Source organism: Molothrus ater, chromosome 3 (genome assembly GCF_012460135.2).
Source record: "Molothrus ater isolate BHLD 08-10-18 breed brown headed cowbird chromosome 3, BPBGC_Mater_1.1, whole genome shotgun sequence".
Classification (NCBI taxonomy): domain Eukaryota; kingdom Metazoa; phylum Chordata; class Aves; order Passeriformes; family Icteridae; genus Molothrus; species Molothrus ater.
In genome coordinates this window covers 40,953,665-40,981,143 of record NC_050480.2, presented here as the reverse complement: position 1 = coordinate 40,981,143, position 27,479 = coordinate 40,953,665, and the positions used below count along the sequence as shown (strand labels likewise).

At 39.0% G+C, this 27,479-nt stretch overlaps 3 protein-coding genes across 6 annotated transcripts in view; 2 read left to right on the top strand and 1 right to left on the bottom strand.

The window, feature by feature from the left end:
• Window positions 1-1,571: 1,571 nt before the first annotated feature.
• Window positions 1,572-24,891, bottom strand: ERMARD (ER membrane associated RNA degradation). The gene is made up of 18 exons (XM_054514405.1): window positions 24,607-24,891; window positions 16,044-16,212; window positions 14,786-14,925; window positions 14,190-14,291; window positions 12,973-13,062; window positions 12,445-12,542; window positions 11,775-11,911; window positions 10,373-10,487; window positions 9,729-9,831; window positions 9,253-9,282; window positions 8,677-8,744; window positions 7,736-7,907; window positions 6,898-6,981; window positions 6,023-6,102; window positions 5,426-5,554; window positions 3,725-3,934; window positions 2,691-2,804; window positions 1,572-2,104 (listed from the first exon to the last, which is right to left on the bottom strand). Exons 1-18 carry the CDS (start codon window positions 24,838-24,840, stop codon window positions 1,945-1,947), a joined length of 2,235 nt encoding a protein of 744 aa, XP_054370380.1. The 5' UTR covers window positions 24,841-24,891; the 3' UTR covers window positions 1,572-1,944.
• DYNLT2 (dynein light chain Tctex-type 2) lies at window positions 17,395-23,102 on the top strand. Its single transcript, XM_036380740.2, has 4 exons — window positions 17,395-17,537; window positions 20,002-20,148; window positions 20,968-21,126; window positions 22,446-23,102. The coding sequence occupies exons 1-4, from the start codon at window positions 17,502-17,504 to the stop codon at window positions 22,554-22,556; spliced, it is 453 nt and encodes a 150-aa protein (XP_036236633.1). The 5' UTR covers window positions 17,395-17,501; the 3' UTR covers window positions 22,557-23,102.
• PHF10 (PHD finger protein 10) overlaps window positions 23,890-27,479 on the top strand; it is an 18,875-nt gene continuing 15,285 nt past the window's right edge. The window contains exons 1-2 of one of the 4 annotated variants that reach the window (XM_036380734.2): window positions 23,890-24,498; window positions 27,046-27,152. In XM_036380734.2, coding sequence (XP_036236627.2) covers window positions 23,905-24,498; window positions 27,046-27,152 — 701 coding nt within the window. In that variant the 5' untranslated portion in view covers window positions 23,890-23,904. Of the gene's footprint in view, window positions 24,499-27,045; window positions 27,187-27,479 lie in introns of all 4 variants that reach the window. The other 3 variants (XM_036380736.1, XM_036380735.2, XM_054514406.1) reach the window with 3 other exon arrangements.

Here is a 27,479-nt window from a genome sequence, read left to right as displayed (position 1 = left end):
CATAAGCCATAAGCCCTGCATGCATAAGCCCTTCTGGTAAATGACAGCATTGAGTCAGAATAAGTAACTGGATTGTCCCAGCCTGTTCCAGATTTATTGTTTAACAATAGATGGTAGCAGTGTTCCCATCAGAGAGCTTCAGAGGTAGGAAAACAAACTGAAAAAACATCTTTGACAGAATTGCCAGAAATCCTTCATGCTTCTTACCTCAAACTTGGAGCAGCAAATCACATCTGTGGCACTAATTAGGAAAGAAGAAACTGTCAATGTACTTCATCTTAGGTAAAGCAAATGCAGTGAACTGAATTTAAGATCATTTTACCAAAGTTCAAAAATAGCAACAAAAGGAGAACTTACGTTGTTGAAAATACATTTCTGCAGTCTATTAGGTGCCTTTTAGTATATGAATGCACTTTCAAAAGGAAAAAGTGTGCCAGCCATTTATGTACTTTCAAAACATAACTGTGTGGTAATTTCTTGATCTTGTTCCTACAATGAATATATAAAACTTAATTGATTTTTGTCTTAGAATACTTATCACCATCAAAGCAAATGTCATCATAAATGTCACTACCAAGACACACTTAGCAGCAGTTAATATATTTGAGCAAAGTCAGTGGGTACAAAATAAGCCTCCAAAAATATAATTAGGATCTACTGACTCAGGCTTTAAAAAAAGCTGACTTTTAGGCTTATACACTACATTAGACTAAATATTCTCTATTTCTAGATTTAATCTATTTTATCTAGTTCAAACTTCTTCACATAGTTTATTTTCATGGCAACAAAAGAATTTTTGGGAAGTGACAAAGCTAAATTTCAAACACACACAATATATTTCAAGAGTAGCACAAAGGAAGCAGTATGATCTTAAGTTTATATCCATCCCCCACGATGAATAAACCAAACTAGCAATTCTCTAGCTGTGATTTCTAGTCAAGAAACACTGCAAAGAAGCTTATTAAAATGTAACTTGAATCTTTAATCCTTTGTAGAGCCAAACATTCTCCAGACATTACCCTCCAGATTTAACTCTCCATAGGAGAAAGCAAATGGAGAGACATTGGTGGTCTTCTGTGAATCTGTTCTTCAACCTATGTATTCCTTTGAAGTTCTACTTTTTGGTGATGAAAAAGGGGGAGAATTTATTTTGAAAAACTAAAATATTCAAATTAATATTGTGTGCAATAAGAGGATAACTTTCTAAACCACAGTGAATACATGTGTGTGAGCATGTGCGTGTTCACATTCATTCCATATGAAATTAACTAACTAAATATGTTTTGGAATGAGAAGATGAAATTTAACAAAACAAACACATACCCTGCAGAAGTATCCTTCTGCAGAAGTAGCCATCCTGTTCCCTTAAATCCTCATCTATAAACAACTGGTTACTGTGTTACCAGCTCTGCCTCAGCCTTAAGAGCAAGATCAGACTGTTCACAACTAATAACAACCACAGATGCCAATGAGCACTATTTTAGGATGAAAGTTCATAATTTCTTAACCTGTCAATCACAGTCTCTGACATAAGATCTCATGTATTCCAAAGTAAAAAATGACTTTTCGGATTTAAAAATTTCCAGAGCTTTTTATTCACACTTTTTTCTTAAGTATTTTTCAGTACAGTAGGAAATAAAAAAAAATACAAAAAATATAAGAACAATCAATGTACAAAACACAAAATATATTTACAGTAGAATTTGTATCATCCTGATTTAGTTCATGCTAAATCTTTTTCAGTGGATTTGACAACCCATTCTCCGGAACCTTGATCATTCATCTCCAGCATCAGCAGCTACCTTCTGATAAAAAGAGTAAATTTTGCATCCAAAATTTGAAAATGACGTATGAATTTTGTCTTTGAATTAGATTTATCAAGTATGAGGTCTCCGTAAACTGTTTAGATATAACAATGTCCAGACAATCCTAAGCCCATTTCATTCACGTAGCTAGATGCATTAACATTAGCTTTCTGTCACTGATTTTCTTTATTTTTATCAAAGTCTTCTTTGTAAGTTCCATGGTTTCATCCCACTTGTTTTTGTCAGGGCTTGTGTATGTCACCAAGTTCTCAGTGTACTGCAAGACTGACTTCAAAAACCTATGAGAAATAACATTAGAGAAAAAACTCCTTTAAGGATTTAAAAAGAAAAATTAAAAAAAAAAAAAGAGAGAAGAATTTGCAATGCCTGACTTAAAGCTGCAAACATCTTCTTAAAGCTGCAAACATCTTCATGTTTCCAAATCTCCTTCAGGAGGATTGGATGATCAATACATTAAGGTTTGCTCTAATTTGGAAAACCCTCCCTCTCAAACTAAGATGGGAAAATCTTCAGAACTGCAATTAACAGCACCATAGAAAGAATAGAGACCAAATGTGTGACAGAGTTTTCCCCAAATAGCTTCCCTTTGCTTTCTTGGTTTGCATTTCTTGCAAATGTTTCACAATGTATGTGATATCCAACCAGCTGTTAATTAACACACAAGGAGTAAAGTCAGCAGCATACTGAATGCAACTTTTATGTATTAATATTCCCTATCTACACTTCAAGAAAGTTATTTTAGCTCCCGAATGAACATTGTCCAAGGTAAAATTATGACTATAATGATGAAAAATCTCTACAGTACACATCAAAATGGAATTCTGGGGCAATTCCTATTTTCATAAAGTAAATTTATATACTCACTTTAGATACTGCTGATAATCAAAAGGATTCTTCTTACAAACTGAATGAACACTGACTAGTTCCACAGTAATCAATAGTAAGATGAGCCGCAACACTGGAGACAAAAATTTAATGCTAGAAGTAAAATAAAAATACTTAAATAAACAAACTAAAACCAAATTCAAAAGAAATCATTAATATAAAAAAATATTAAGACTTCTGCACCAAATCTAAATTGCTGGATATTGTAGAATTGGGGGGAAAAAAAGACTATGAAATGTCCCTCAGCAAAAAGCAGTGCAAATCCCAGAAAAGTAAACAGAGACTATAAACTGAAAATGAGGGGGGAAGAGAAGACAAATATCTAAGATTCCAAAGAAAAATTCATGAGCTCCCATTAAGCCATAGATTATAAACTACAGTTCAACTGAATCACAAATGTGTATCATCAGTTGTCAGTTTAAGCTATGTTTCTTAAGTAACATGGTTAACATTTTTGGGAACATTACCTTGCCAGGCACACAATACTTATAAAACTATGGAAAGCTTCTATGATTAGGAAAAAAATTAATGGAGTATTAAAATATCTTCTATCTATAAAGAAATTGATTCAAGTGTAAAGATAAAAAGCAGTAAAATAAAGAAGATAGAATCTTCAAATCAGTTAAACCTATTGCAGTCAGATAAAACTTGGAAATGGCATTTATATACCCAAATAGGAAAAGCCAGAAATTAAAAAAAATACAATCTAACATTCAAGTAGTACCTAATTTGAAAGCTTTCAATTTACAGTGACATAATCTAGCAATGCCCTCCAAATTAGTCTCCAATTTGAGAGTTTCTTGTTATTTCAATATTGCTACTTAATAGAAATCTAATAATAATCTGGTAAATAAATAAATATGTTTGACACTTGAGTCTGAAATGGTTAACAAGAACACGTGAACACTGTTGACTTTAAACTTCCAAGTGAATCCACTGAAAGGCAGCAACAGCAGCGTGCAGCCATTCTCCCATAAACCTAACCACAGAGTAAAGCAAAACCAGCAGCCAACCTGTTCAGCATCCGCCGGTAGTTGTGCCGCTGGCGGGAGCGCAGAGTCTTGTTAAGCCACTGCGTGTGTCTCAGCCCAGCGCCGGCAATAACCTGTTGGGACACTTGATGGCACTGCGCGCTTATTTTGCGGAGAACCACCACTACTTCCAGGACAGGTCGTGGGCAATACAGCGTGCAAATGTGTGTATCACAAAGTTCCACCAGCAGCCTCCAAAACAGAAAGGGATTTTTTAACGTCAATCTTTTGTTAGCTGGATTAAACATTGGATACATTTCATATTAAGTGCGGTTTGACTCATAATGTTTTAATTCAGAAAACCTGGAAACAAACTGCCCTTACCTCATGACTGAAAAAAAGCAAGATCTGTGTAGTAGGAGTAGTGATTGTGTTTTCTATCACTTTATTGAATATAAATGCAAAACTGATTATGATGAATATGTTTCCCATTTCAGATCAAAGAAACACAACCACAATAAACAAAACTGCCTGGCTGAAATTATACACTGAACACATCAAATCACAGCAGGGCTGTGGTTGAAGTCTCCCACCATAGCTCAACTCACAATGAATTAACCTCCACCAAAATAAAACTCACTGAAACAAATGCTATTAATTAGTACTCCCATTAGTGTGTGGTCTTTCTTCTGGGCAGAACAAGAAGCAGACTTAACATTGCGTAAAATGCAGGTGGTGAGGCCATTTTTTTAATCAACACCACACCAGATCATGCTTTATTAAAGCTCACAAATATCTTCCTGCTGTCATATCTGCTACACTAATGCGTCACACATCACTTTAAACACTCTGTTATTATAGAAGTGTTTCTTAATCTCCCTCTGTTCTTATAGAAGTGTTTCTTAATCTCCCTCATGCTCAGTTTATCCCTGTGAAGTGATAAAGGCAGAACACTCTAAAGGTCTAACACACCAATAATTAGGCTTCTTTCCTCCAAATAATGAATTTGCATATTGGTGGGTAGGAAGCAGAAGATCCACATGCTATGTAAGTAACAGGTAAAATCAGCAACAGGTAAAGTCCTCTTGGCTATATGCCACTCATGCCTAATGGGTTTGATTAGGATATGTTTTGTTCAACATATTCATTCAGTCGTGGGAATCTTAAGGCTGCTCTAAGAGTGGCAATTAAAAGTCAAACTATTTTGATTATTATTCCAAATTGGGCACTGGAACTAACACACCTCCAAGTCTGACACTAAGTATAACAAGATATTTTCTCTTTCTGAATCTTGATATTAGAGTATGAAGAATAGAATTACATAGCAGCCTATTGCCATTTTGAACACCACACACAGCTGTGACACCAAGCACACTAAAACAATTTTCTGATGCAGTTTTAGCACAAACCAGGCTAAAACCCAACCTAATCTAGTAAGTACACAAATACTTAAAGTATTTTGGTTTTGTGGTCTGAAAAAAAAAAGGTTATTTTTTCAGTCTAATTTCCAAGTAAAATCTCTACTGTAATTCCAAAATGTACAATGTCTCATCCTTATTTTGAAGATGATGTTCAGCTTCAATCCTAAAATTTTCAGATTAAATCAGTAGCAACACTAGAAAAGTGCATAAAACATTTAAGTGTTTCTCTGCAAACAGGCACAGGATAATTTAGGTTTGAGAATTCTTACTTTGGGCTGCAAGTAGATGCTGACAGCAGGAACCAGGAGGGCATCAAACTCACCTCTCTGTTAGGACACTGTTGATAGGATCATCTGAACTACAGCAATTCTGGGGCATATAATGCTGCAACTGAGATATAATTTCAGATATCATCAAAATTAAAGCATTAGCTTCAGCATTTCCTTCCAACCTTAAAAACAAGAGAGAAAAAAATAATATTTGACACTATAAAATGGTCAAGTACTTATTTCTTAAATGGCATAGATCAAGATGCAGATTTTTTGGATAGCAGTGTATTCAGCATCCACTATAATGCTCTCATATAATTTCTTTCCCTTCTACCTTACAAGCAAGATTTTCTTTCTCCAACTAAAGAAACCTTTTCTCATTGTTAGCAATATTCAAAACCCCTCTTAATCCTCCATTCATAAAAAGCCTACAGTATACTGGTTATATGATAGATGCATTAAATTTTCTTCTCTCAGTTCTAAACAAGTACAATATCCTCCAGTGATATTATTAATGACTTCCTCCTTTTCAAATGATGATAGAATGCTACATTCTTTTTCTAACTAATATCTTACATAAATTTTCCCACTGGTTACCTAGTCCTTTTCAGAATAAGGAGTTATGTTGATCTTATACAACACATACATACCCTTTAATCTTTTGTTCTTTTTCCTCAGGCACTGTTGCCAATTCAGGCCATAAATGGATGCTCTTCATACATTCCAGCACCTCAAAAACATACAATGAAAAATGTTTTGTAAAGTAGAGACTTTGACATGCTTTTTTTAGTGGCCCATTTAGAAAAAAAACTGCAACAGACAGGAAGTTATTTGTTCACTAGTCATAACTGTGTAAGCTAACTTCATTTGTTAAGGTTTAGGTTAGGGCAAAAAGTCTGGATGTACACTTCCACGCTAAAACATTATCTGAACAAACTAATTTAATATTCTATTTTTTTAAATATAAAAAATTAACTAACATTACTTTTGCAACACACTGTTTGCATGCTGTTGAAAATAAAAGGACTAGGTATGTCTACTGCAATCTCAAATCAATAGAGAAACATCCTCAAGCAGTTCATTAAATTGATTGGCAGAGAACTACATTGGAAAGTAGATTTTGCTACCATGACAGAATCTTAACAGCTGGCCTTCATACAGTAAAAAAACTTAGTAACAGCCTAATCCTGGAGACAGGACCTAGCAGTGGTTCTGACATAAAAAAACATATGGAGATTAAGAAAACTACAGAAAAGCAAACACTCAGGTAAGAATTTAGTGATTTAGACTATTTAGTGATCTAGAAAACAAATATGGTATTAATTGCATTAACAGGAGCGTGCATAATTATATCTCATTTTAGCAACTCTGATTTCCTTTATGTTTTAAAAAATAAACCAAAAGAAATAATAAAAATATGTAAAGTTTGAACTTTTTTTAGGACAATCAAAGCATGAAGAATTAGATAATTTTGAGGATTCACAATTTTAAGGACCACAATGCTGTCACAGATGGAAGTACCTACCTGTTTCTTGAGTTGGGAAATTGGATGAAATCGAGATTGGTAGCAACTTGCACAGCTCATCAGTGGTTTTATGACCATGTGTTCCTGATTTACAAGATCACAGACAATACACAACAGTTTCTCTAAGCTGTTCTAATCATATGCAGACTTAGACTTCATTTTATGCATGCCACCTATAGAACTGATGTCAATAAACACTTCCAAATGTCTAAGGGTTGAAAGAAGTAATTAGTACAATGAGAGGTTAAAGCTTAATTTCACATATTTTAACTATGAAGCCTGACAGCAGCTGACAGAAAAGCAACAAAGTATTCTCTTAGTGCAGCAGCACACAACACCTCTTGAGAAACCAAAAAAAGAACTGCAACTAATAAATGGAAGATTTATCTCATAGGTTGCTGCAAGATATTGAAAGAAGTAATCTCAAATATAAACAGGAAACTGGGGAGAGCAAAGACAATAATTGCTGATGTTGAGAAACACAGTGCTAAGCAAAAAGTGTTTACAAATTCATAGTGTAAGTATAGATACAAGTAACACTTCTATTAGGAAGGCACTACTATTTACAGTGTCTCAGGAAAAGAAAATCTCAATAACTACACACTACATACCCCAGTGGGTGAGCCACAGATGTTCTACATACCTTTCAGATAATTCTGCAGATAAACAGGCTGGTTCATCAATACAATTTGACAAAATTAACTGGAATCATTATAATTTACAGATCAACCATTTGAATAAGGACTGGTTCAGCCAACAAATTATAGTACAATAGGAAAGGGTAACATTTTGGAAAACCTTCTGTACTTATTTCCGAGAACAAAATACTGGTCCCTACCTTAAGAGAAAACATAGCCTCATCTGAGAATCTGCAGAGAATTGTAATAGCAAATCCAACTATTTGGTTAGCTATTTCTCTGGGAAATGTTTCTAGATTGATCTCTCCATGGCTTAAACGATCTCTTATACGTGGACCCTCCTGGTGGTTCAAGAAATCCCAAAGGAAGTCCTGTGGAAACACACACCAACAATACAGAATTCTATTCCATGTGTATTCATACAAAATTGAACATATTGTGTGTATAGAATATCTCTGAAAGACAAGTATGTGACCATGTCTATATTATAGGGGTGTCCAGATATTCAGAAAAAAAAGCCAGTGCAAACTGTACCTGTAACATACATTCTATACTGTGACAGCTATCAACAGATTTCCATCAGCTTTGTGTCCCAGGCCCTTCACAGCCCCACTGCCTCTGGCAACAGAACAGTAACCTCAGATGTCCCCATACTCTCAAAAGACCTCTAAACTCAGCCCCCCTAGTTTTCCTGATCACAATCTGTCTGGGTAGTAAGATGCAGAATGTGCTCAGTAGGTCTGAGCCACATTTTTGTGCTATCTACCCAGACAGTGTAAGGCATGTCTCACAAGCAATCAGAAATAAGTTTTGAAATATCCCTGTATGAGGCATCAGTTCCTCTTCTGCTCCATTCAGCTGAACTTCAGGAGTCTAAAGACAAATATATCTGAGACACTTATATTTCAGAAAGAAATCTAGTCCCAGACCCCAGTACAATATAGCTTGTCAGGTATGACTTTGCATCCTCCACAATAAAAAAAGACTAACAAGCTTCTAAAGTTCTAAGGTTCTAAGCTGCTGGACATAAGCTATATGAAATAAGTGAGTATTAGGCATATCATAAAGATTATTACTAAGTGAAACAAACAAACAAAAGACAACAATGACAAAACCCTAGAACACTTCCAAAACACTTTCCATGGCAGGCTCTTTAAGAACTACAGGTAGCTGGTTGACTTCTTCATTATCCAAATGCTTTGCTAGCATCTAGGAAAAGAAAAATTGAATAGAAATTTATTGAATTATTGAAGACCATATAATCAAAGAAGAAACACCAACTAAAATAGTTTTCCTAACCTGATGTGATTACTTCTACTACTCTAGAATCAAGATGCCTAATTATTACTGACAAACAACTTGAAATAATCCAATCAACTTCTGAAACTGAGGATTTATGCTGACAAGATTTATTTGTATTTATTTTGAATAACTGAATCTAGGAAAAATAGCAGAATGTTGTTTCTGTGGAGTGATGAATTTCAAGATAAAAACATGAAGAAAAAAAATAGTCTGTTCATTATAATTTGTATTAATTTTGATATTTGCTGAAGCATTCCAAATTTAAAGTGTTTACTGTCCACCATCTTTTACTTGGGAAAAAAGTTAGAAATAATGCCATATTCAACAAAAGAAAGTGCATTCTTAACTCTAGTAATGGAAAACATGCATGGTTTAAATTCTGACATTGATATATATTTAGAAAAAATCACAGTACCTCATCAAAAGTGGTGTAGAGAGCAGAAGACTAGAACAAAACACAAATAATATTATTTGGCTTTCAAACAAAATCAATTAACTAGTCATGTATATAAAACTTTAGTTTATTCATTTGCATAAGATACCAGAGGTGCATGAATAGCAAAAAAGTCCCCTTATGAATGAAAAAAGGCATTTTGGGATCTTGTGCTCAGTTTTTTAAAGCAAATATATCATGTCCTGCTTTTCACCCTAAACTACTGTTTCTGAACTTTAATCTTCCACTACTTTTTCAGTCCTTTTTAGAGGCAGACATTTAAAAAAATATTAAAGGCATTCATGAATCACAACTGGAGATCTGTAAATAATGTTACAAAATTGATTGAAATTTTGTGGGGAAAATCTGTAAATGGTTATAGACATTAGACTTCTAGAATAACTCTTTTGTAAATATTGTAAGCACTAAATCATAATTGACTTTAGACAAAAGTTTACCTCCGCTGTTAGCAATCGATTTGGACATTTATTAGTTGTAGTGAAGAGCAATCTAAGTCCAGCTTCCAGCTGAGGAAGTAAGAGAATCACACTGTCAGCATACCTGAAAAAGTAACAGAGATATCCAAAGGGGTGTTTTTCTTCCTTATAAATATAAAGCATTTCAGAGTTACAGTCTCAGGCTAAACAACCCTTACAAAATTCCTTTGTAATGCACTTTGTAAACAAGCAATAAATGACTACCTGTGCCAAACAGAAACTGACCACTGAATCCAAGCTCAGAGATGAGAATAACTCACAAAAAGATGGAGCATGGGAGAGGAAAACAAAACAATACACTTTTTTTTAAAATTCAAAATATGTGTGATTTAACATATGAAGATTTCTTTCCACTTGCTTTGTAAACCTCTCCTTTTTTGCTACATCTCCAACAGCTCTTTTTGGGCTTCAAAATATAGTTTATAATCTTAGTTGGCACAAAACAAAGCCATAACTCAATGAACTTTCCAAGACATCACCGTAACAAAGCATAACTATATGCTGTGAAGTAATTTAGTATGAAGCCTTGGAATCTGCAAATGTAGTTATAAAAATACAGAATATATTCTTTTTAGTTTCTATTTAAAAAAATTACAAAATCTTACCTGCTTTGCTTGAAAGCTGTTAAAGCAGCGATCCAAAATGGTAACATAATTTTTAATACAAAACTGGACAGTTTTACAAGTTCTTCAGCTATGGAAAGTATTTCACTATTAAGATCTGCAAGTTAAAAAAACAACATTGAAAAATTACACATAATCTACACTTCACTAAGGAATTTTAAATATTTTACTAAAAATATGATATAATTTCAACATTTGTAAAGGGAAATTTAAAAGTTATCAATTTTCTTTTAACTAAGCAAGTACAACAGTAGCCATACTTAAGATCAGAATTTAAATATGTAAGATTGTATTTCTGGTGATAATATAAAATTATAGAGTAAAATCAGTTTAAAAAGTCATGTTTGCTTTTTATTGAAAGACTACATAGCAACTGGACCCAGCTTCTATTGAGTTGTTCTCTATCTACTTCAGATACTTTAGAAAAGTATAATATTTATGAATCATTTTTATTCAGCCAGAATCAATACAATAGTATGAACATTTGAACATGAGCACGTAGTTACTATTTTTTAAATTTTCTGTGTTAAAAGTACAGCATTATAAACTAACACTTCATACTTCAATGCTACCGTGTAATGAAACCCACACTTATAAATTCATATTATAAATGTCTTATTCAAGAGAAAGCTTAAAATGATAAGTGTTACTTGATTACAGTAAGTGTTTTTTCAAAGCAAATCAACAGCCATAAGATTTACACTACATAATTATTGATTTGATTCCCAAAATCCCTGTCTCAATTTCTGGGACAGTTGTTCCACTGATTATATAGCATGAATGGACCATGATCACCACTGACACCAAGATCCCCTATATGCTGTTATTGCCTTAAAATAGTAGGAATAAACCAAACAAGGTGTGTGGGCCAGGAGAAGATTTTAATCTGACACTTCAAATCCTTCCCTGAGAAAGGCTTTAGTATAGTAAAGATGTGTCACCACCTTTTACTCTGTTTCAACACTACCTTCCCTGTAAGACTCAGGGCACTCTGCTGGGACCCTTGCAGCTGGAACCCATTGATTCTGAAAAAAGTTAGATTTCATAAAGGCAAACTAGATGACTGTTACATGAATTATTGCATAATCTAAAAAATGTAACATACAGCTGAAGTCTTTTAGAAGCAGCCATATTTCACGTTTCAATGTGTTGCAATTATTTTAGAATGCAGCAGTCTTTTACTCAATAGTCAGTGAACTGTCTACATATTAAGAAGTTGCCCTACAAGCATGACTGGTTCATCTAATGACAGTGTATACAGGTATCCTAGTTAAAATTTAATCTTGGAACTCTGGGAAATGCATTATTTTGAACAGCACTTTTGGACAAGGAAACAATAGCAAATACAGGAAAATAAAATAATTGCTAGTGGTTAAATACTTGCCTGGAAATGCATCAAGCTCCTCTAAGCTAATGAAGATCACATAAGGTCGATGTACTAAAACACTTTTAGTTTGCAGAAGATAAGTCTGTAACAACTGACCCAATCCTGCAGTTAAAAAGAGCAGCATAGCACAGTATCTAGGGAGAATACCACAATATATTAGAAAAGCTTATACAAAGAATTTTTTCTGCAAAGAACCAACATTTGTGAGTTAGGAACAAAGGGGTTTTTTTGCTTTTTTAAAAAACACCCAGAATGTACTCTCCCCATCTAAGTAGGAGCACTTAATAATTAATTGCATTCATAAGCATGAAACAAAGTGTAGAATTAGATTAAAACATCACTGTATTCTACATTCGCTGCTGTTGCTTCTCCTTCTACCCCATTACTCTGTCTTTTGTTCCAAGTTACTCCTCACCTGCCCTGACTTAAAAAAAAAAAAAAAAAGTTAAATTTTCTTGTTTTCCCTAACAGTACAAAACCCTGCTGGACCTAATACTGGCCATCTTTGTAATGGCTGAAGTATTCTATGGAAATCCATTTCCAAAAGAAGGAGAAGCTGCAAGGGAAATTTCTTTCCCATAAGAGAAGTAGGGGGTTACTAACCACTTTCCAAGAACTCACAAGTCTGACTGGTAAGAAAAGGAGTGTTCTTTTCCTGGTAACTTACTTGGCAGGAATTTCTTGTGGTGATGCAAATCCATGCCACAAAACATTACGAAGGTTCAGACCATGTGGAGATCCAATGAATACCCTCAGTACATTCATCTAATTAATAAATAAAGCAATTACTGCATGAAGAAATCTATTATTTTTTGCCTTTCTTACCCTTCTTACTTTTATTACCTTTCCCTGGCAGTAAGGTTCAGAAGTTATTAAGAGACTACAATGTCTACTGTCAAGATGACTGGCCATCACTTGTCACAGTAGCAGAAACTCTTTACTTGCAATTCCCAGTATTCTCTGAAGGAGAATCTCTCAGGTTATTTGTACAGGATATAGAATAAAATATGGGAAGAATCAAACTAGCTATTAGATACCCCAAACAGTTATGACAGGCAAACAAATGAGATCAAGTTCAGCTCTTACTTCTTGTACTATAAATCCAATGTAATTTAACGCAAATTAACACAAGGTACATTTGGTAGGAAGAAAACCAGCTCAGTAGTTATTTCTTATTTCAAAACTATGTACTTACTACAGCTTGTCCAAAGACATCTGCAAGCTGCTCAGATGCAAGCAAGTCTCTTAGAAGGAAAGGACAATCATTACCCTTAAGTAAATACACCTATTAAAAAAAAAAGAGCAGAAAAGATAATAAAAAATATATTATACTTCTTTGTATTTCAAACATATACCTTGACTATTTTACCCAATAACCATTTTCATTATTGCAAAAACACTAACCAAACAAAACCCACCAAATCCTTAAAAAGGCATTAAATTCCGTAATTTCATTACCAATTAAAATTTAGACAACATATCAGGAATTGTGATATTTTATTTAATGTGACCATAGTTAGGCTTTTCACAAGGTCTATACATATACTGCTTTTCTCTTCCAAAAAATCCCACAAAAACCAGTAAGGCACAACAAGAACACCTAATTAAGGGAATAAGCTCTACCAAGGACAGTGTATTTTTACAATAGAAATTTACAGGGTCGGTCAATGTGAAAGGGAGGAGACATGTGGTTCATATTCTGATTCAGACAGTTCTTTAAACTAGATTTTATCCTTGTTGGACAATAATAGCATTTCAATTTTCAACTGCTATCACAGCTTCCATTCTTTGTACTCTCCCTGACATTTTTTCCAATCTTTGGTGATTTTTTTTACTGAAAAATTTACCACGCCCCACAATTGGGCAAATTGGTTTGTAAGTTAGCCCACTGCTCTTTCTCTGTCATTTCCTTCTCCAGAGCTCCTCATAGATATTGAACAGCTAGCCATTTTAACTTACGTGGCTATAAAACAGCCCAGCAGCAAAAACTGTTTAAGTAGCTGTTTCTCTATTCTCCCTAGGAAAGAAGATACCCAGTAGCCTGTTTTTCCAACTGTATGCCATCCCTCCCGGAAGTTAAAACACCATCAGATCTTCTGTGGAAGCTATGCTATCCTACTTCAGTTAAATAAATCAGACTAATTAAGACCTACTCTGTACAGTGATCAATCAAACACATCTCTTTCCTAATTAAATTAGTTAGTAACAGCACTCACACAAGCAACTCTACAAGCACGTTTCCATCAGCACAACTGGATCCAGGAAAGAACCTCTGTCCAACTCAAAATGTATGTGGGCTATTAGTGTACTACTACAGAACAGGGTAATATCACTTTTTTCAATGTACAGTTAAATCCAAGAGCTCATTCCCATCTTATAAAGCCAAGATAGACTTCTCATGCGGGCACTTACGTCACCCAAGGCTCGCTCCAAGCATGATGTTAGTTTCATTAAGCCTAGAGCAACTCCTGTAGCTTGTGTAGATTGTAAAACATCAAACACTTCCAGAAATACCTGCATGATGGGGGAGAGGAAGAATGTTGTGCTCAATATTTAAAAGGAAAGATCACATAGCCAATAGCACAGAGAAACGTAAATATTCCTCTGTGATAATTGCTGTGCAAATGTAGAAAGAAAACCACGCCAAAGAAATGAAAGCGTAGATACCTGGAGAGAAACTTCCCTAGAGTACCTCTTGATATCTAGTGACTTACATATTTATAAATATCCATAATTACTTTACAAGGTAAAACTTGGCATTAGGCACATATTATTAAAAAACAAAATCCTACAAACTAATGTTAGAACAGGCCCAAAGCTCCTCATGTTGTCTAACACAAAATCTAATTACAAAGTCAGAAAAATTATAAGCAACCATCTATCAGAGAAGGACAATTAGTTACAAATTCTAAGCACTTTTGTTCATGGATGTCTCTTCTGTCTTCTCACATTAAACTTCCACAAAGAGTTCAGGTGCCAAAATACAAACTTAAGAGAAATTTCCATACCTCTGTGCAGTTTGTCCAGTGGAACCACGATGCATACTGAATTACAAACTGCTCCTTGGTCAGAGATTTGAAGTACGAATTAACAGATTCACAGACAGGTCCTAAAGATCGTATGCTTTTGATATAATCCACACTTTGATCTTAAATTGAAAAACAGAAGGTGATTAGGGTACCAACCTTCCTGAAGGCCTAATATTTTAAAACTCACTAGGGATAAAACCTGCTACAGTTTGTGTACATATTTAGCACAGACAATTTTATCCCGACTATTTTAGCACAACCAATACAATACAATTTACTGTCCAAAACACCACACAGAAAAGGTATTAAAAAGTAAAACTGCAATGCAAATCCAGGTAATACCAAGCACCTTCTCTGAATATAACAAAAAAACAACCCAAAAATTCTACCCCAACAAAAACTTAACACAAGAAAATATGAAAGTAAATAGGATCATTGTGTTCTGCTTTTGTTGAAATGTGAAAAAACTACTAGAATTTCTATAGAAATTCCATACATCAAGCTGGAAGCTAGTGCAGGCTCAGTGAGAATCAAAATGCACCACTTATGGCCTTTAAAGAAGGAAGATGGATGTGGTACCTTACAGAGTGGTATCACTGCCTCTTTTTGATGGGACACTTTTTATAGGAAAACAAATTCTTATGGTTTACTGAAAGCTATTTCTACCACCTCTGGAAAGTAATAACAGAGCTTGCATGATGGAATTTGGCAAATTAAAATTCTATTAATTCATCAGGACATAAATACTTTGTTTTGGTTAAAAAACAACTACAAACTATTCCACATAGAAGTGAAACAGGACTGTACTTCTGTACAACCGAAAGCTGGGAAACACAAACAGAAGCAACAGTAGCAATATTGATGGCCCCAGGCTTTTAAATTTAGCACAAAAGGAATATAAAGAACACAGAACAAAACAATTATGGGGTTGGAGAGAAGCAGAACTGAACCCCTTATGTTACAGGCACATAAAGCTGGGAACCAAGATGATGGCAAAGTAGGAGCTACTTAGGTAGCACAGATGACACAAACCTTAGGAGCCAGCAAAAGCCAAATACCAAATGCAGATGAAAAATTTAAAGCTTTTTGTAGATATGAACTCTACATAGTCTAATCTGCCACAGAGCTAATGCTGTACTGTAACAAACTGTCACAACTCAGCTAGAATTGCTATGAGCTGTACTGAAATTCTGCATCAGTCTTACATGCATCACTACTACAGCAGGTAAACACCAACCTGATTCAAGGTAACACACATGCTCTGTAACAGCTGGCCAACAAACTTCCCCGTTTCCAGATAAAATATTATCAATATCATAGGTGTCTTTCTTCTCAAATCCAAGTTTGCAAATCACATAGTGCACCGGTTGAGAAAGGCAAGTAGTGACCGAGTCTGGCAATGCCATCTAGAAAAAACACACACACACACACAAAAAGAATCCTTGTAACAAGAAAGCCAGAAAGCACACGAGAACAAAATCTACTAGAACATACCCATCAGCACAGCTACACAGGCAGTAATACACTGTCTGTAAACAAGCTGTTTGGGTTTGCAATGCAAGTTTCATTCACATACTTGATGAAAGGAACTCTCAACCAGAACTACCTTCATAAAACTGGGGGAAAGCATTGCTCTGTTTTCACAAGGTCAGGAGGGTGAATTTCAGAATGGTTATATCTAGTGAAACTGTGACAAGATAGACTGAAGCAAAATATCCTGGTTTATACATAAATTTTCTGCCTAATCTGAGCTTGCAGAGAAACTGATGCTACTTCAAGTAAACCAAGAGCATCAGTCCTTAAAACCAGCAAGATCCTTGGAGGGAGGCAGGGGAAGAACATGTGAATTCTGTAGCAATGTTAGTGTAATTTAAGCATTCATGCTATTTTCACATTAGTGTGAACAGAAAAATGGACTGATTCAGAAGCACACATTTAAATTTTAAAAATTGCACAGATAAAACTGTGCCACGTTAACAAGGATGAAAATGCTTCTGATTTAGTTAAAAGAGTCACACTTCTTCATTCATTAGATAGATAAGAAATTGTTTGATAATGAAGTACCAGAACTAATAACAATGAAAAATATACCATTAAAGTTAAATTAAAAACATTTTTCCTCTCTAATTAGGTGGCAGAATTTACCCTCACAAATGTAATTTCTGAATCCATGGCTTCAAGGAGAGAAGAAATATTTACATAGCTGTCAGCACTAAGCAAGGGTAACAGTTCCCACTGGAAACCGCTATTAGTTGCCATCTGGAGTACCTACCTGCTATTTAAAGAAAAAGAAATTTAAAAATCTACAATGTTCCGAAGACATATCATTCAATCCATCTTAATTTGTGTCTCTTCCGCTTCCCGTTCGCCGTTTCTCTGTCAGAGACAGAAGGCCAGAGCAAAACCTGCACGACCGCTGTTACCCTTTACTGCCATCACTTCTGTAACACGGGCCAGGCACGGGGCGGTGACCTTTGCAGGGAGAGCGGGCTGGCACTGGCAGAAGCGGGGCAGGGCAGGGCTGTCCCCTCCCCTCCCCTCCCCGCCCTTTCCCGGGGCCCGGCCCGGCGCCTCCGCTCCGCCATGGCCGCCGCCGGCTCCGTTACCGCTGCCCGCGCGCGTCGCGTCACGGCCGGCTCGCGGGCAGGGCCCGGGCCGCCGCACGCCGCCCAGCGGGACCGCCGCCGCCGCAGCCATGGAGGGAGGGAAAAAGCGCCAGGATAAAGACACGGTGAGCGCCGCCAGGGCGAGGGGCGGCTCCGGGGGTCTGAGCTGGCCGGGCTGGGGCCCCGCCGGGAGCGGGGGCAGCGGGCAGCGGCCCCGGCGTGGGGGGGGGGGTGTGATGCCCGTCTGAGGCGGGGGTGCCGGTCCTGGCCTGCGGCGCTTCAGTTGGGAGGGAAGGATGGGGCGGGGAGAAGATGGGATCTTGTGAAAATTGGTATGAGGAATGCTGCTCCCTCTCGGTTTGGGATAGCTCTGCTCTTTCTGCTTGGTCAGGTGTGATGTTGGCTCATGCCCTGCGGCTGTCGTGCTGCCTCAGGCGCTGCGAGCCCTGGTAAAGAGAAGGGGCGTCCTGCCCTTGGTGGGGCAGTCTCTCCAAGTCGGGGTTCTGCTCTAAACCTGTTCTGAAGGAATAAACAAGAACTCTTTCCTGTTTGTTTTAACAACTAAACCCCATTGATTGTTAAAATGGACTTACTAACAAGCAGAATTTCATGTAAATAGCAAAAGCTTTTTTTTTTCTATTAGCAATCTTCCTTCTGTATGTCCAAAGTTAAGCCAATGTACTCGAGTTCAGTAGCCTAAGAACAGGCATTTTTTGGTCAAGTGCTCAAATGCAGTCAGTTCTTGAAATTCTGAGTGTTTTATTCAGAGGGTGCAAATATTTTACAGAAACATAATTGCCACATTGTGCTAAAACTTCAGGGTTTACTGTGTATTTTATACAGTGATGTACAGAAGAAGGTTTATTTACTAGCCACGTCTATAGAGAAATCAAGATTTTTGGTTGTCTCACTAGTAAATGCAATGACTTTTTGCAAGTGATTATAAAAACTCCTGTCACTAATAATAGCAGGTAAACTTTTAAATATCACCATTGTTAGAAGTTGTGTGCTATAGACATGAATTTTCTTCCATCATTGGTGATAGAGGTTGAAGGTAATGTGCCTCAAGCTGAACCATGTCAGCAAAGAATCACTGTTTGGACTGCACCCTTTTTCACAAGTTCATTGTTACTCACATGGATAGGGACACTCATTTGAAGACCTCAGCTGCAAGACTTGAGGTGGTTTTTCTTCTGTTAGGTGATGTGTGATGAGCATGTCAGGGCTTTAGTCTTTTTTTTTTTAGTCTTTTGAGATCTGAGTTTGCAGTTACTAGATAATGAGTGTCCACAGGCTAAGTGCAAATGTGTTTGGTCCTTGTGTTTTTAGAGTAAATGCCATTCAGAGTTCAACAAACACCAGCAGGCAATTTGCAGTAAGGCTGCCAACATCACTGCTTTTAAGGAACTAGAGGACACTTTAGGTAATGTCCGCAGTTGTTGACAGAATGAATGTGCAAGCGATTTCATAGAGAAGAAACTGCATTTCTTCCCTGATTCTTAAAACTCCTCAGATGGAAAGAGTTGTGAGCCCTTGAGTAGCGCATCTTCTAAAATAATTCTAATTAGACTTTTATGTTATCCTTAAATGACTTTTTTTTCAGTACTTCTTAGCATAAGCCTTGCATTGTGATGTTATTTCACCTTTGAGTTCTTTTCTGCTCTCCTGGTAAGGAATTGATGATTTTCTCTCAATGTTAGGTTCTAGCAGTAGTCAGGAAGTGGAGCTGAGACTGAAGAGTCAGTGAAACTTGGAAGTGGTTTGTTAGGAAGTAGCTGGTATGGAAGACCATTGCCTGTGGCATTTGTTATGATCTCATCGTTTCTTGTGCTTTTCTGTCTCTGTCTTTGTTACTATTTTACAGTTCTATTTTAAGCCACCGTGGTGGCAGCAGGTAACATTTTTTTGCAACATCAGACTTACTTCTTGCATTCATAGAGGGACAAGTTTTGTTATGTGTCTTGAAGATACAGAGTACATAGCTGGATGGGGAGAAAACGTGATCTTCAGAGATCTTGTTTTCAGTTCCAAGCAAAATTACAAAGCTTTGCACACTGGAGCTTACTTTTTCCTTTATTATTTTTTTTTTAATGAGCAAGTTAAATCATCATTACATAAGCTACTATTTTAGTAACAAGGAATAAGGACAAGCAAAATGAAGTAGTAAATGAACCAAGTCTGTATTTTGGGTATTGTGTAGGCTATTTGAATGAGAAACTTGAACTTGTGGCTAACAGTCTTGGATGGGTACATTTATATCTGTGTATTTTTCCTTGGAAAAGGGAGTGGATTCAGGGTGGTAATATGGTGTATCTGATTGATGAGTTTAAATGCATAGTTAATGCAGTTAAAAGAATTTAAAATTGAGTCAAAGTCAACCACTTCTCCTGTTTCAGGCAAAACAGTAGTTAAAACAGCCAGAAGATGATAACCAGCTTCTAGCTTTCTGTGGTTTTTGTTAACATATTCCTAGATTAATTGTTGGGGATTTTTTTTTCTCTTATCTGTACACCATTAAGTATTATTTAGAATCTTTAAACTCTAAAGTAATGGCATGTGATGTGGATTTTTTCTTATTATTTTGTACAGTCAAAAGGAAAAAAACCACAGGATGCTTCAGGCACAGCTCCAACAGAAGGAAAGGCAAAGTCAAAAAGCCGTAACACGTACAGACTGGAGCCACGCACTAAAGTTCAGGATGGCTTATTACAAGACAAAGCTCAAGCGATACTAACGGTATAGTATTATTTAAATTACTTGTCTCATTGCAAAAGCAGCTTGTCTTGCAGAAATATTTGCAGAACAGTGAATATTGCATAAACTTAAACACACATAAATCTCTGCAGTCTTTTGAGTTTTGGCACATGGATGTAATGTGAATGTATTCCGTTTTGCAAAGTGCAGAAGGGCCTCTGTGAGGTCACTGCTGAGCGTGTGCTGTTTAGGTGGAGCTGAAGCTTCATAAATTCTTGCATTTTTTAAAATCAAATTGAGCTACAGCACAGTTCAAAGTACCATAATTCACAAAATGTCCAGTTAGCAAAGGATCATGACATCAAATTTGTGGATTTCTATTAATTCTGCTAATATCACAGGACCTGCATAAAATTACTTGGTATCCTTGACAGTCAGATTGGTACATACACAAATGGAGCAAATAGAAAACAATTTGTTGAGATAATCCACAGGTGTTAGTGGTATTTTGAACAGTTATAACCAGATCTTTTTAATTCTGCTGTCTGGAAGACATATCTTGGGTATTTGGAACAGATACTTGTAGCACTGTTTTCCAGTGAACTGAGGCCAAATAATGAAGAGTACTCTCCTGATTGTTAAATGGAGATTGGCTGGGCATGTGTGTCACCTTTAAAAAAACAGATAAAACATTTCAGAGTAAAAGTAGTGCATCCTTTGCTGTTTGAGACCATCATCTGTACTGACTATTCAACTCACTAGTTCTTCTCATGTTCTTGTAATGAAAATGACTGTAAAGGGTGTTTTTTGCAAAAGACTACTAGGATGAAAACTAAGATCTTTCAAAATTGTTTTTGATAGAATAAACTACAAGAAGCCACATACGATGGAGCTTCTAGTCCCTTCCTGTGTGCTTCAATCTCAGAAGAAATATTAAATGCTGTGAAGGAATTGGACTATGACCGTTATAAGTATGTGGTATCAGTGCTAATTGTGGAAAAGGCAAATCAGGCAATGATTGTAAGCAAACATATTATTTGTTACACCTTTTGAAAATTAAAAACAACTTTTAAAACTGTGTGTTATCTCCTAGATGTTCTTTCACTTTCAGCAGCTTAACTTGTTTGAGGTGGTCCTGAAACTTTTATGTTCTTTATGGCTAGTAGTATCCTAGGTGACAATTCAAGGTGCTGCTGTGATTCTGCCTAACTCTCTGAGGGTTGCTGTCTTCATGTGTTCAGTAAGTGGTAAACACCCCCAACTGCACATACCTGTCACCCACTTGTTTCTGCTGCCTGCTGTGCCAGTACAATTCCATGAGTTCAGCGAATTTTGTTTTTCTTTGTCTGGTGTACTTGGATCTCCATTTGGGTTCTTGCATTCCATGTGAGATGCTATGCAGTTGTAGTGTGAGGTGTCATGGAAGAGAAGGGTGGCAGGGAACTGCAGGGTGGATGGTAACTGCAGCTGCCACCAGACATGCTCCTGGGACTTCAAATTAACATCAGTCATCTGAACTTCGAACACCTAAAATAAAAGGATTCTAGATTGTGCTGTGTTGGTATATAAGTTTAGTATTCCAACTACCTTGGAGCTCCCATTGGCATTCAGAATGCTTTTATCTGTCTAGTAGAGTGCCAAAGAACACTTCTGTTTTGCAGTGTTCATCATCAATTCTTAAAACCTGATTGAAACCAACCTATGTTCAGTGAGTTACATAAAACATTTGAAGGGTGCAGCTTCAGTACCAAATCCAGTTTTTGCATCTACCTGCTTTTCTGGTGCCATCCCACAGTATGCCGCCTCTTAAGAGGTGTTTTGACTGAGAAGCTGTAGGTGCAAACAGATTAGTGAAGTGGCCCAAGTTAACTTTTTTCTCCCAAGGAATATGTTTATTTCAGCCATCAATTCACACAGTTTAGTTTTGAAAACAATTTTACCAAAAAGGCTGAGAGCCCAATAAATTTACAAGTAGGCTGTAGTAAGCTGGAGGTGGAAGAGTGGGGGATGTGATTTCTTGGTTGTAAATGTTCGCAAAACTGATGTCTGTTCACACTGACATTCAATTGCTTTTGAAGGGGTGCTCTTACTGTATGTTAAATTGTAACAAGTGAACACAAGAGAGAATTGGAGGTTTGGTGCTGAGCTTTTGGATCTCTCTGTGTGGGAGCTTTACTGTGAAGCAAGAACATGTATTTAACATTGAATAGGAATTGTTAATTTTATTCAACTTTTGCATTGTTGTTAATAGTTGTAACTCTCCTAAAACGATTAATTAGCATTTAGATAATGCTGGGTATATAGGTTCACTTGTAATTTTTTCTCTTTTATCCCTTTAGGTTGCCAGCAGATGCCTCTGGGATGCTCAAAGAGACACTTGGGTTTCAGCTAAATGTGAAACTGATACATTTATTGCACTGGCTTTGGTAATGGCTTGTTATTACGACTAAAACTCTGAAAGTCGCAGCTGCATTTGTGCATCACAATACATGGTATATTTGAAAATTTTCAAAACATCATTATTTTAGTATTCATGTTTGTCCTATTGGTGTTGGCACACTGAAACTGACGTACATTGAAGATAATTTTGCTCGTTTTTGCTCTGTTTAAAAAAAAACCAAACAAAACTGCTTTGGAAATGTTTATGGTTGAGTACATATGGGCTTCATCTGTTGTAATGCTCTGCTGTGGAAGTGGGAGCAGCTGGTGAGAGGCCAAACATTGCAAAATTCTGAATGTTGCTTGTCTCTTGAGTGTCTAGGACTGTTCACCAATGCTTATATGCAGTTGCAGGTATCAGTTTTCTTAAAAGCATGCTTTTTGTAAGAAAAGCAGTGTTCATTTTTCATTTTCATAGTTGGTATCTATGATAAAATGCTGGTCTGCCTAGAAACTTGGCTGGGAGGGAAGCTGTGTTTTGCAGTCCTAGAAACTTGTGTACGTTTCCAGCCGTTTGCCTTGAATGAAGTGTAATTTCAGTTATTAGGTTCCCCGGGTCATAACCTTTGGTTAAGTATTGCCTCGGGTCTGGTTGGTGGACAAATACTGAATCGAGCGAGTTAGGTAACTTTGGTCTGGGGGCTTCTGGTGGCAGTGGCAGAAGGACGATGGGATCAATCTCAAGGCTATTGAGAATTGGTCTGTAACTGGCAGGGGCAGCACCGATTGTATTTTTTTTAATGAGACTCGCAGATCTGTGAGGTGTGTAGACATCAGCTTTTGGATCTGCCGTGCGTGGAAATCTAGCGCTGGTGCCTTTGCCACGTCCGTTCTATTGTTGGGAGCGGAAAACAAACGCGGACGGGGCGGGGGTGCTTTCCTACGCCCCATGGCCAGCTTGGGTCTGAGCAGCTTTGGAGCCGCGGCCGGGCAAACCTCGAGGGGCGCTGAGCAGCCCGGGCGGCGGGTGGGCGCACACGCGAGGCCGGCGGAGGCCCCGGCCGGGGGCGGCGCCGTGGCTGGGGCGCGGCCGTGCGCTTTGTTCGCCGGCGCGGGGCCGTGCGCGCCCACGGGGCCGGCTGCGTGCGGGCGGGCGCGCGCGCCGCCCCGGTCCCCGGGACGAGGGTCGTTCCCGTGGCGAGTAGGGAGGGCTGCGCCTCAGCTCCGCCCGCCCGTACCGGCGGGACCGGTACCGGCACCGGGAGGCGGCGCGGCCACGGCGCGCAGCGGGCTCGGCGCGACCGCGCAGCGGCGGGGAGCGGCCGCACGCGCCCTCCCTCCGTCGCAGGGGCGAGCGCGCTCGTAGCGGCTCCTCCGAGTGCGCCCCCCGCCCCCCGAACCCCCCTCCTGCGGGGGCTGATGGTTCACAAACGTAGCTCGTCCCCGGCTGACGTTCCCGGAGACGGGAGCCTGCCGGCAGAGCGGAGCACCCGGCCCTGCTGGGTGCCGGCTCCCGCGCTCGGCGCTGACCACCCCGCCGGGGGGATGCTGCCCCTCCGTCCCGCGCTGCTGCCCAAGCGCTACCGCGGCGGCTCGGCTCCGCGCTCGCGGCCGGGCCGCGCGGCTGCCCGAGCGACGGCGGCAGGAGGAGGAGAAGGGCGCGGCGGCGGCGGCAGCACCGGCGGCGACGGATCCCCCGCGCCGGTCCCGCGGGGCGGCCCTGGGTCGGTGCGGGTGCCGGTCCGGCGGCGCGGGCCGGGGTCGCCGCGGGCTGCCCGGAGGGGGGCGGAGCAGGAGCCGCCGCGCCCGTGCGCGCGCTGGCCGGTAGGGGCCGCTGCCGCTCCCCGCAGGGCGCGGGGGGGCGGGGCCGGCGGGCGCGGCGCGAGGCCCGGTCGCGCGGCGGCGGCGGCGGCGTCGCTCCTGTTGGCCCAGCCGGCGGCGGCCATGGCGGCCGTGCTGTCCCCGCGCCTCTGCGACAGCGACCCGGCCACGCCCGGCGCGCAGTCCCTCAAGGTGAGAGCGGGTGGCGGCGGCCGCGGAGCTGCGGCGCAACAGCCGCCTCGGCGGGAGGCCTCGCGCGGCCCCCGCGCCTCTCACCCGACCCGCCCGCCCCGGGCTCACCTCACGCCCGCTGGGGGAGCCGGGCGGCGGGCGGCTTTCCGCGCCCTGGGCCGAACTTTGAGCGCGGGTCTGGGGCCGGGTGCCCGGGGCCCGTCCTCCTTCGCAAAAGTCCCTCGGCGTCTTCCCGGGGGCGGCGCGGCAGCTGAGTGCTCGCCGCGGCAGCGCCGCAGCCGGGAAAGTTTGGGTCTGGCCGTGGGCAGTTCCGCGTTGGCCCTGCCGGCTGCTCCCGCGCATCCCGGGCACCGCGGGCACTTGTGGCGCCAAAGACTCCCGGTGCAGATCGGCAGTCGCCCTTTGAAACACATCTCGAGCTGTTTAGGCTTCTCGATAGCTTATTGAAACAGCGTTACGTCGATCTTGCAGTGACAGACGTACCAGAAGTTTGTAACGTCACCATGTTTCGTAAGGACTAACAAGCTTTTTACAGAAACGTGCGTTTTCAGGGAGAAAGGGACTTTTTTGGACAGTGTTTGATTTTTCATGTAAAGAGAGCCACAGAACTATCCCTTTTTTCCTATTTTTCAGCAGTAAAGGTGATTGAGCAGCATTGTGCCTTTAGATTGCAGATGTTTTCTCTTTATGTAGTAAGTCGTCTGCAACAAACTCGTGTGATTAAATTTCGTGAAATTTTAAGCAAATAAGGAAGCAAGCATGGAAATGGAGAGAACTGACCTCTCTGTGTTATGGACACTCATACTTTGTAACAGTACCGGGTATAATCAATGAAAATTACAAAGCGAAATGAGAAACTGATTATCAGGCACTTCCACCAAACTGTCAGGTTGAGATCTGTCTTTTAATGGCGTTTTGAATTCTCTTGGAAGTTTTGGTATACAGCGGGTTGCTTTGGCCCTTTTCAGGTCTTTGTCTAGCAGTTAAAAAGATTTGGAGTGCATTAATATTCTTGTGGGAAGTAGATGATGAGACAGCTGTGTCACAAAATATTCTAATGCAATGTTGGTTTGATTGGGGGCTGCTGCTTCATTCGTCTGAGTTCACACAGGGTATTCTCAGCAATACTAAGAAATGGCATTACTGCTAATGTGAGTGGAGATGCTGCATACTGCTTTTTTAATGATGGCTACACTAAGAAAACACAGTTCCATTAAAATTTGCTTTTCAGTTTTTATAACTGTGTGAAATATGTTTTTGCTCCTTAAAGAGGAAGAAGAATTTGTATAAAGTTGCAGAAAATAAGAAATAAGCCAAAAATCCAGGAGATAAATGCTTTTTGTCTAGGGCCTGTCTTGATTATAACATTGTGAAATGTTGCTTAGTAAAAGTAATGCATTCTTTTTTGCTGGAATATTTTTAAATTGATATTCCAAGTTATATGTTAAGTAAAACATACTAGAGTGAAAGACATTAGCAAAGGTAGACCTAATTATCAGTGTTGTCATTTCTAAATAAATAAGTATAGTTGGGCTTGATCCATTTATTTCTGACAGGTTAATTGCTCTTGCTTAAAGTTTTCACAGAAGTTAGGAAATTGATTCTGTCACTCTGCTCCACTTCAGAAATTCAATTACTTAAGGAACTGTTTTATTCTTGACTCAACTACTGGTCACGGTAGACAATGCACCTAAAGATTGTTGCTGTCTTTATCTCAGTTATGATCAGACAGGGTTGGTCACTAAATGCTTTGAGATTTCTGATGATGCAGGTAGGAGTTGCACAGCATTATGGGACAACAAAGCAGTGAAAACCAAAAAGCACAACATTATCTGAGTCACTCTCTTCTAGATTTCACAGAACTCTTTGTTTTGCCTTGGGTCTTTTTTTCCTCGTCTTCATTCTTTATTCCCTTTTGTTATATTGATCACATGAGATCTGAATTGTGACACCTGTCTGAATGTTCCCCTTGAATGTAAGAGCCTTGTTCTCTTCTGTATCTGTTGTAATACCAAGTTGGGTTTTTTCTTCTGTACATTTTTTCATCTCAAGTCTTTGCTACTTGCTTGCAATGATATTTTTTGTAAACTGTGTACCGTTCCTTTTATTTTAACTGTATACCTGTAAACTCCTGTGTTGCTTTCAGTAATATTTCCCTGATTTTGTAAGCATCAGCTCTCAGCAAGGAGTTGGGCTTTTGTTTTGCACTTCCTTTTGGTGTGGAGTGCTAGTCAGGTCAAGTGCCAGAGGTAGTTTACATCAGGAATTATGAACTTGGTGGTCAGAGCTACAGCTCTGTCTATTCAGAAGTCTACCTATGCCACAGGTGAGAAGCCACCCAATTCTCCTACTGGGCTACCACGTGTCATGCAGATAGTTTATAACAAAGAGTAATTTGTTACGTAGACTGTCCTGTGAGTTGTTTAAGACTGTCATAGAATGGCTTACCAGTTCAAGTATATTTAAATTGTGGATTGCCTTGCAATGCTTTTGGTGTTTTACATTATCTTTGGAGTCTAATTTTTTTAATATTTATTTTCATTTCAGGATGACACAGAAGAAAATTCCAATGATGGCAGCCAGCCATCCAAAAGGCGGCGTATGGGCTCAGGGGACAGTTCTCGAAGCTGTGAAACTTCCAGTCAAGACCTTGGGTAATACTGCTTTTTACAATTCCCACTTTTTATTGTAAGTCTGACTTTATTCTTCAGCATGCTTAAGTATTAGCTCTTTAGTCATTACTTGTATATTCTTCATACATCTTTACAAATGGAGGTGATGTCCTATAAATAGCTAGATATCTATTCCTCCCAGCATATTTTAAGGCATTTTATTTTAGAGTGCCACAAAAAGTGTTGCATCTGATTTACAATCAGAAGCACAGGTTTACATGTTTTTAAGACATTGCATACTTGAATGAATTTTGACTCTGTAGTAGTTGCTTTTCCTGGTGTCCTCTCCATTATGATGGATATCAGTTT

Excerpts from the sequence above, each read along its gene's own strand:
- DYNLT2 (XM_036380740.2), top strand. The coding sequence starts at position 17,502 with ATGGAGGGAGGGAAAAAGCGCCAGGATAAAGACACG. Across the intron at positions 17,538-20,001 it reads AGCGCCAGGATAAAGACACG|TCAAAAGGAAAAAAACCACA; the intron begins GTGAGCGCCGCC and ends TATTTTGTACAG. Across the intron at positions 20,149-20,967 it reads AAGCTCAAGCGATACTAACG|AATAAACTACAAGAAGCCAC; the intron begins GTATAGTATTAT and ends TGTTTTTGATAG.
- ERMARD (XM_054514405.1), bottom strand. The coding sequence starts at position 24,840 with ATGCGCGGGAGCAGCCGGCAGGGCCAACGCGGAACTGCCCACGGCCAG. Across the intron at positions 13,063-14,189 it reads TGGAGCGAGCCTTGGGTGAC|GTGTATTTACTTAAGGGTAA; the intron begins GTAAGTGCCCGC and ends TTTTTTTAATAG. Across the intron at positions 6,982-7,735 it reads AGGCTATGTTTTCTCTTAAG|GAACACATGGTCATAAAACC; the intron begins GTAGGGACCAGT and ends CTTGTAAATCAG.